At 36.7% G+C, this 10,092-nt stretch overlaps 1 protein-coding gene across 1 annotated transcript; it reads right to left on the bottom strand.

The window, feature by feature from the left end:
- Positions 1–205: 205 nt before the first annotated feature.
- Positions 206–3,355, bottom strand: LOC113299131 (activator of 90 kDa heat shock protein ATPase homolog 2-like). Its single transcript, XM_026548082.1, has 6 exons — positions 2,862–3,355; positions 2,109–2,162; positions 1,767–1,847; positions 1,259–1,328; positions 1,078–1,166; positions 206–599 (listed from the first exon to the last, which is right to left on the bottom strand). The coding sequence occupies exons 1-6, from the start codon at positions 3,084–3,086 to the stop codon at positions 465–467; spliced, it is 654 nt and encodes a 217-aa protein (XP_026403867.1). The 5' UTR covers positions 3,087–3,355; the 3' UTR covers positions 206–464.
- Positions 3,356–10,092: the final 6,737 nt, after the last annotated feature.

The following is a 10,092-nucleotide window of genomic DNA, read 5'->3' on the forward strand; positions in this document are numbered from 1 at the left end:
CAGCTATCAATATCGAGAATGAGAGAGATCAAGAGATGCGTACCCAAAGGTCCCCCCAACACCTCACCAATCTCCATTTGGTGTCTAGGAAAAATCCGTAATGTCGACATACATAACAAACAAAAAAATCCTACATCTTCAACAAAGCCACCGACTGTATGCAAACTCGATAGAAATCTTCTAATCAACACGGACATAATTTAGAATATTCTCTACGAAAGCAAGTGTTCATCATAGATTCATAATAGGCTATTTTAGTAGATTCGTCCAGCTACATGCATAAGGGTTAAATAAGCCCTTTTGATCAGATTCAACCCGACTATTTAAGTGGTCTCAAGTTCTGACTCAAACAAGACTCCAACTGAGCAAATAGACAGAGCTTCGGCTTTAGTTTATAGAGGAATTTAAGATGACGATTATGTTATTACAGAAGTCTCAATAGAGATGGATTTTTCCCGTTTACGTTATCTATCTTTGAGCTCTTGCTCGAATTCAAGCATCTTTTCGCGGATGGGTTTCAAAAACAGTTTCAGATCCTGACGTACTTGCATCTTAACTTCGTGTGCAATATCCTTCTCTTGATTTAGCCGGATTTCCACCTGCAGATTAAATAACAAACAGTTTTCACTTAGAAATAGATAGTTCTTAAGTAGGATTCAGAAATCAATAAAGGCGAATTTGCAAGCTATTGAAGGTTCATGATTTCATCCAAGAAAGTATTTGCTAACCATTGTCAGAGCACACATGGGAAATGAGAACATGCAAAAAGAAACTAATTGATATCAGTCTTCTCCAAATAATTAGTTACATCAACATGTTACCGGCCACTACCACTTGCCGTTTGATAACAAGTGAAGACAAAAAGAAAGGAAGGCTTTATGCATGCACATTAACAAGTTTTCCTGATTTACAGAAACCTCGTTGACTACTCCTACTGAGCACATCTCAGTGGCAAGATGTAAAAACGTGTTTCTACGCCTACTTACTTTTCACTCCTTTCCTTTTCCTTAACATTTCTACTTTAGTATGGGTTTCTTCCATGCCTGTTTAAAATATTACAAGAATCAAACTATTTACCTCCATGTCATCCACTTCACCGAAGGAAAACTCTGGTACATCAAGATGGCCCCCGAAATGCTTTTTCTCCTCCCCGATCAACCAATCACCTGGACATATAGAAATAAAGAAATTAACTTAAGGTCAACAGAAATACATACAAAATAAAACCAGTCCAAATTTTGTTTAGGCAATTACTTACCTTTGAATCTCAATGTCAACTCGTAAGTGTAGCCAACACGTTTTTTATTTCGAACAGTCACCAAAAACGCCTGCAAATGCACATCAACTATCATTTCATCATCTATTTCGAATAACAAAGCTATTATAATTTATACTAGATATAACAGCGTTCACCATGTTGGCTATAATAATGCCTAATCGTTAAAGTCTCTTGATATGTATGCCCAAAGAAGTAACATGACATCTCACATACTCTGTACAGAAGAATAAAAACAAAAATCAAACACTAGTGCAAGAAGGTCAATGATATCATCTTCATTTCTTATCTCAACATCAATGAACTTTTACCACGTTGAGGAAAAACGAGAAGAACAGCTACAAATCTCAAAAACCAATATAAGTTGGTAGCTTATTGGCAAAACAAAATTTTTGTAGGACCTTAGCGTCTTCCTTCCAATATAAATCAACAATATATGAACACAAATACCGAATCATATGCATCCGACTATGAAGTAACAAAAACTCACATCGCCTACACATTTAGTAACTTCTGCTATTTCAGCTTTGCCGCTTGAGAATTCCAATGAGCCCAAAGAACTCATCAACTCCTGCAAATAAGATCAGCGTCCAAAGGACGACACATTAGCAAGTCATGTATAGATATATACAAGAATGAAGAATCAGTCTTATATTAATACTTAATAGGAGGCTCAAACAGTTCAGAACATTCACACACTGGATTTTCTCTTTAGTAGAACTTATAGGAAACCAAGAAAATAGTTAAAGATTTGTTCTTAGGTCCACAATATATTGGTTACAGATGTCATGTGAAGTTGTGAAAAATAACGGACATAAGAAAAGTTACATACCTTTATCCGACCACTAGCCCAGGAATTAAGGTTCTTCTCCTCCCAGGTTCCAGCCTGTAAAGAATAAATTTTCTTCAGAAACATGTTACACATATATAGGTAATCAAATGCAGAACACGAAAGTACTTCCATAAGCATAAAAATAGATGTTTCAGGCAAAAATGTTCGATGTCATATAACTATTTAACAGTTAGTTTGAGATATCAACACTGATCTCAAAGTACCCAAAAGTAGGATTACAGTAAAATTCAGGAAAGGAGCACCAAAAGACAATGTTTTTCCTTTGTTAACACCCAAAAAGGCTCAATTGTGACCGCAGTAAACAAAACTCAAACCCAATAACCCTTTATCAAGGGAGTGATACAAGTTGATGTAGACGAGATGGGGCTGGAAATCGTTCAACAAATTTAAAGCTTTTTTAATTCCACAGCTCATAATTTTCAATGCCCGTCAAATGTTTCTTGATTATAGAATAGCAAACTAATAACAATTCATACTTTAAACAAACACGACCGCTTACTAAGGATTAACCTAATCACTCTCCTAAGCTACTCACAAGTGAAAAGTGAGTTGTAACTGTGAAATGTTTAAGTTGAATCAGGCAAATGTTAGACTTAATAATGAATTAGGGTTAACCATGTACACAATTGAAAGATGATTTTTATCATATTGTTTGGGAATTCCCAGAATCTTACATTGCTAATAAGTTTTAACCATTGATATTAATATGAAGATGAGGAGAAAGGAACTTACTTGATTCCAGACAGATCCCAAAGAGTTAGAGTTGGAGAGAGTGGAAACATCTTGAGGGGTAAGCTTACGAGGAGCAGGAAGAGGAGCGGCATCTTCTTTCTTCAAATCTCTTCTGACCCAATACGTATATGAAGAACCCCCTCCTGTTGCAGAAGAAGAAGAACCATCATCATGGTTGTTGTTGTTGTTCTCAATGTTTTCTGCAACCAAACCCCCATTCTCCATTGTCTCTCTCACTCTCTAAAAAAAACCCTTCCTTTGCGTTCGTAACCAGATTAGTTATTCGCTTTGTGAAATCTGTATTTTCAGATGCAGCAGCGACCAGAGATATGGCGAGCGAGAGAGGGGAAACGAGGGCGTTGTCGAGATCTCAATCCCTATAAAGAGAGGAGCTTTGACCGAATTGCTATTCCTGGCTGCTGCAGCTGCTTTGGGGAAAGGAATTGGTGGTTGGCTTCGGGAAACTTCCGATACCCCACTAACGAGGCTTCTAGGTTTTATGAGGCTTCTAGGTTTTATGAGAAGGAAGTTTCCTACTTTTTTTTTTTTTTTTTTTCTCGGTGGAAGGCCTTATGGTCAAACATTAAACTAAGTCCTATGGGCTAGATTGGAGTGTTAGATTGGCAGTTAAATGTTGCAACTCAAAAAAAAGAACGATTTTTTGGGCACTACTCAAAAATGATGGGGGACTACTAAGTGATAAAATATCTACCCTATAATTATAAGGGATATCCTAAAGTGTGGAAATGACTAACTTATCCTTAACCTATATATATTTAACGACCTCCTCCCATCACCACCACACATATATGTATATATATATATATATATATATATATGACCTCCTCCCATCACCATCGCCGCTCACCACCACCGACCACCTCGAACCACCATCACATCCACCTCTATATATAACTTAATTTAAATCATTAACAAAACAAAATCAAAATCAAAATTATAACAAACCCATAAATTGTCATTCGTTTTTGGTCGAAAGAATGAGAAGTAATCATCAAAATGAGTTGAAAATGGAAGTTGCAGAGAGAACTTCGGCTAGGAATTATCTGAAAAACTTTGTCGAACTAGCCGAACTCAACTTTAATGGAGGTTTTTCTTTCAGAGAAAAGTTCGGTTACGTCGCAATTTTTTTTGCCTAGCCGAACTTTTAGTTCGGTTACGTCGCAATTTTTTTCTCCTAACCGAACTTTTCTATGAAAACCTATATATTGAGTTCGGTTGCGTCGCAAATTTTTTCATTTTATTTTCCCAGCCGGACTTTTAGTTCGGTTACGTCGCAATTTTTTTTTCCTAACCGAACTTTTCTCTGAAAGAAAAAACTCCATTAAATCTGAGTTCGGCTATCTGTGTTTTTAGAAACATTAGCCGAACTACATTTGCAAATGAGTTCGGCTACCTGTTCTTCAAATATCGTAGCCGAACTTTGTTAACCAAACCGAAATCAATTTGTAAATTGTTCATTTTTAGGAATGTTTTGGCCAATTCAAGCACCATTAACTAAATTTGAAGTATCCGTGAGTACCCAAAACATCATTCTCTTGTTGTGGCTCTTAAAGAAAAAGATCTAACTTTTTTTCTTCCAAAACCCTCATCTTCATTATCATCTTCATCTTCTTCTTCTCCCTCTCAATAATTCTTATTTTGAAAAAAATCAAATTATTAATTTAATCTCACTAATCATTAATTAACTCACTAATCAATACACTAACTAATGTTATTACCAAGGGCAAGTTTGGTATTAAAAAAATAGATAAGGGGTGACTCAAAATTACTTCAAATATCCACCCAAAAAATGAAGAGTAGTCCCCCTCCATTTTTGAGTAGTGCCCAAAAAATATTTCAAAAAAAAAGTGTGGCCTAAAAGTTAACACTAGTTCTCTCTCCTAGCATGTGCTTGCAGTTCAACTAGTAGCGAGATTGAAGCGCTGAATGGTTCAGCGCTCAAAAGGTGACCTTTACGCTGAACCGTTCAACACTCACAAAAATAACACGGATCACAAAAATCACAAAATTTGATCTGACGGCTGAAATTGGTTGCGCTGAACCAAACAACGCTGGACAGTGGTCCCAGATGACGTAGACTGCTAATCTAGCTGCTAGATTAGCAATACCATAAGACTTAGGAGGTTTCCCTAGCTGACGTGGACTGCTAATCTAGCTGCTATATTGGAAGATCATATGACTTAGCCTTATTGTTGTTGTTTAGGCGAATTCGTTCCTATTTGCTGCATAGAGAATAGATCTGTTCCTTGTTTATGTTGAGATTATTAATCCCATATTGTCTGGGTTATTCAAGATCATGCAGTTTATAATTCTTAGGGCTATTTCACTCATTGCCAACTGGTTTTGAGTTTCTAACATGGTATCAGAGTAGGCTATTTTGTGTCAGGTTATTTTATTTTTGGACCGCATCTTTATCCACGTCTGCGTCACCCGATTTATTGTCCACGTGTTAGACCCAACGAGGTTATATGTGAGGGGGCGTGTTGAGATTATTAGTCCACATTGTTTGGGTTATCTAAGATCCTTGGGTTTATAATCCTTAGGACCAGTCCACTCATTGGCAATTGGTTTTAAGTTGGATTCCCATATTCTAACAGTTTAAGCTAAGTGATGTCTTAGTTTTTTTGACATTTTGGACCCAACGAGGCTATACGTGAGGGGGCGTGTTGAGATTATTAGTCCATATTATTTAGGTTATCTAAGATCCTTGGATTTATAATCCTTAGGGTCACTCCACTCGTTGTCAATTGGTTTTGAGTTGGATGCCCATATTTTAATAGTTTAAGCTAAGTGATGTCTTAGTTTTTGTGACATATTTTTTGTACGGTTACTTAAAGTGGATTAAATTTGTTCCTATAAATAGGATTAGATTTGTTTCTCGTTTAAGCTAAGCGATGTCGTAATAGGAACTTAGTTTCCGTGACATTTTGGGCGGATATTGAGTGTCTCTATTCAATTTTCACTTTTTAATCTAGTTTGATTCATAATATTTCTCTTTTGACTCTTTTTATTTACTAAAATTATTTTTTCCTTTATTATATCTCTTTTTCTTCTCTTAGATATCTTTTAGCGCATAATAAATATTTATTCTATCAACTGGATAAAAATTTTGGAAAAAAATTGGACAGGAACTCATTTTCCGTATTATACTATTCGCACGTAAACTCAGTTTCCAACTTTATAGGCTAAGTGATGGAAGTCTCCCAAAATAAGGTTCACTTTCACTCTCATTTCTCTTTGCTACATTTAAGTTATACCAAGCGAACGCCCAATCATAATACTTGGCCTAAGAACGGTTAATTATCTGCCTCAAAGACTGGTAGTAACTTAATGGGGTGGTAAACAAAAAAAACACAAGAGAAATTAACTTTGGCCCACCGAGCCATATTACGAGCTACATCATTACAAATACTCGGTTGAAATGTAAGTTCACAAGCCATTAGTTTTGAAATATAGAATGAAATGTCCTTAAAAAGAGTATATGTTAGAGCAATGCTCGGTCGAACTCGCAAGCATTGCTATCTCAAGCTTGTTGTCAAGTTTAATTGCCAAAACTATAAGTCTTGATTTCTAGTCTACTTATAGCTAAGTCTCGGATTAGGATAGAAAGTGTAGTTGAGCATTAGACTTCACGGTGTTCATCGATTGAAGACGAAGAACTACTAAGGGGAGCTTGTGGAACTTCATCAACAAAAGGTATGTGGAGACTTTAACTCATCTATCACTCAAAAGTCTATCTACTCTATCTCCTATTTGAGACAAAAGTCGTATAGCTATATAGATTTCAATTATACACATTTGATATTATGAGCTGAGTTTAACTCGCTTACATATTTCTCGAAATATGTATTTGTAAGCCTTCGCTTTAACAAAGTTCATCTTATATTCTTGACGAAAGTCAAAAGATGATCATGTGAAAATCTCCTGTAACATCTTACATGATTAGTGTGAGACAGTCATTTGATGTAGACTCGAAATGTTTCGTATTGATCATTCGATCATTTGAAAATTGCTTTGAAGATAATAGTTTGTGTGAGACAGCTATTGTCGTCTTCCGAAAATGTTTTAATCGTTGAAATGAAAGTTTAGAACAATTGGATATAAGCACAGTATGCGTACTTGCATATATGTAATCCTAGTCCGGGAACCATGGTATGCATACCCGTATGCGTACTGTTTGGTTTAGTCAAGGCCCGGGGACTCAGTACGCATATCAGTACGTTTACTGACGTGAGGTTCAAGTTGAGGGACTTTACTGAGCTTGTGGTATGCGTACCAGTTCGCGTACTGGCGAATCCAAACTTAGTCCGGCCACTAAGGTATGCGTACCCGTTTGTATACTTGAGTGGGTTATGTTCTAAAATTGGTTTGTTCATGAACTAATACAATATATTAAGGAATGCAAACTTTTGCAAACCGTCGCTATAATGTTCATGACTTGATTCGAGTGAATCAAAATCGATTTTGCTTCAATTGTGTCTTATATACTTCTATGAGAATATGAACAATTGAACAACTCTAGAACTAGTTTCATTTGAGTCATTTTAACTAGTTATGGTTAAGATGAATATGTTTGATATGAAAGTGTTCATATGGATAACTTCGGTTAACTATTGTTGAGCCAACAAAGGTGTATACGTTTAGGTACAATTACTCATATCTAAATGAAGTCACTTTTCATTTGTGTGTAACAAGCTAAGTTCGATCTAACGGTTGAAAGATATTAGCTTGAGTCTAATCAGGTTTTAATCTAACGGTAAATATTGAATGCTTTGTTACCAAGGTAACATTGATTCTAAACCCTGATTTGAAGACTATATAAAGGAGATCTCTAGCAATTGGGAAACCTAATCCCTACACCTCCTATGTGATACTAGTTGCGACTAGAGTCGATTCTCCTTTAACCTTAGGTTTTTCTAAAACCTTGTAGGTTAACGACTTGAAGACTTCATTGGATTGTGAAGCCAGACCCAACTATTTTCTCTGTAGTTGTGTGTTCTGATCTTGTTGTTTTCTATCGTAATTAAGTACTATCTTCTCTAAGATTTTCTCGAGATTTAATCTCCGATAGGCAAGATAAAAAGTAGTCACAAACATCTTCATCTCATCGTTTGTGATTCCACAATATCTTGTTTCGCTACCAAACAATTAAGATTATTGTGAGGTGATTGATATTTCTAGGCTGTTCTTCGGGAATATAAGTCTGGTATATCAATTGGTTCTTGTTCACCTTGATTTATCAAAAGACAAAACAAAACTTGTAGGTTTATCTGTGGGAGACAGATTTATCTATTCAATAGATTTTTCTGTGTGAGACAGATTGGTTTATCAAGTCTTCGACTTTGGGTTGTAGCAACTCTTAGTTGTCGGTGAGATCATCTAAGGGAATCAAGTGCGTAGAGTCATGCTGGTATTCAGAGACGTAAGGAGCGCAACTGTACCTTGATCAGTGTGAGATTGGTTAGGGATCAACTACATTCCAGTCCGAAATTAACTTGGAGTAGGCTAGTGTCTGTAGCGGCTTAATACAGTTGGTGTTCAAATATGGACTAGGTCCCGGGGTTTTTCTGCATTTCGGTTTCCTCGTTAACAAAACTTCAGCTGTCTGTGTTATTTCTTTTCCGCATTATATTTGTTTATATAACTGAAATATCACAAGTTGTTCGTAAGTTCAATCAATTGTGAATCCAACCCTTGGTTGTTGATTAAATTGATTGACACTTGGATATTGGTTTTTGATACCGTCCAAGTTATTTCTTTTATTCAATCGGGCTCGCAAATTCCTATTTGTTTGATTGCAGATTAAATTGAGATATAACTCTTTGATATATTTTTCTTAAGATTGAGTCTGACTGTCTAGTTAATTCTCTTAAAAGTATATTGGAGTTAGTCCATACAGATTGCTAAGCGAAATATTGGGTGTGGTTGTTAGACCCCCGCTTTTGCAATTGGTATCAAAGCAGGCAAACACGGTTAATACCTTATAAGTATGTGTTTGTAGCGATATGACTCTATGGACAGTAGTGCTATCTCTGACAAACGCATCACCAGAGATAAATGTATGTACACCTTTCATCATCCACCACGTGTACAGGAAGAGACATGTGGAAGGCATGCAAAACAAGATATCAAAACATGATAACAAGCATCTCATCAGAAGATGCCACCGGTCAGCAGATCTGACGGTCAGGGACATAGGATCACAGAGGTATGATGGCTTAAAGGAGCACCAGATAATACCCCTTGGGTGTTAGTACACCCAATCCCGAGGTAGATCCCAGATCAACGGCTGAGAGGGAGTTTGACTGACACAGATGTGACCATACTAAGAGACACTTGTCTGACACGAGCAGACATCCATCTACCTGCATTAAATACCAAAAAGATATACACATGTCAATCAGCTCGTGGAAGAAGCGAGGATAACCCTTCGTATTCAAGCTTAGGCCGCAGCATATGCCGAAGACCTCTGCGTAATGGGCACAAAGCACAAGAAGATAAGATTACAACGGCACCTCAGAAGTAGGACCCACGTTCCCACCCTATAAATACTCCTCTCCACTAAGAGAGAAGGGGTCGACCAATCCAGAGAAAAGATAGGAGAATATAGGAGAGAGAAATAGGAAGAGTAAGTGATCCCCCTACTTCCGCAGAGCTATGTGTACTCTAAAGTCATTTGACTATCTTTGTAATCATTCAATACATAGTGAAACACCATCCCCGTGGATGTATGCCTTAGTGCCGAACCACGTAAATCTTTGTCTCATTTATATTTCAACACTTTACATTCAGCATTGAACGTCATGTGCTTTACATTTATGTTTGATTCTCTGTTTACCCCTTTTATACGAACATTATTTATGATAATATTCGACTAGACAATGACAAGACCGAAGGCTTAGAGTCGATGAATCGATATAATCATCCCCTTTACATATACAACGTACAATTTCAGAATTAAAATGTATGCGAATATTGTTTGTGAACAAGTGGATGGCTTCGAGATTTATGTGTTCACAATCTGGCGCTAGAAACAGGGACTTTGTCCCGGTAAAAGATTTATCTTATCCTGTGATTTCACCTTAAACGTGCATTATGGTTGTGCCCTATTCTGGGTTCAGCGTGCTTTCAAAACCTTTTTTATTCTGGGTTCATGGTCTTCATTTTCACAAACACCATTTCAAAGCAGGCAAAACCACGGCTATCTATC

This window comes from Papaver somniferum, chromosome 7, assembly GCF_003573695.1.
Source record: "Papaver somniferum cultivar HN1 chromosome 7, ASM357369v1, whole genome shotgun sequence".
Classification (NCBI taxonomy): domain Eukaryota; kingdom Viridiplantae; phylum Streptophyta; class Magnoliopsida; order Ranunculales; family Papaveraceae; genus Papaver; species Papaver somniferum.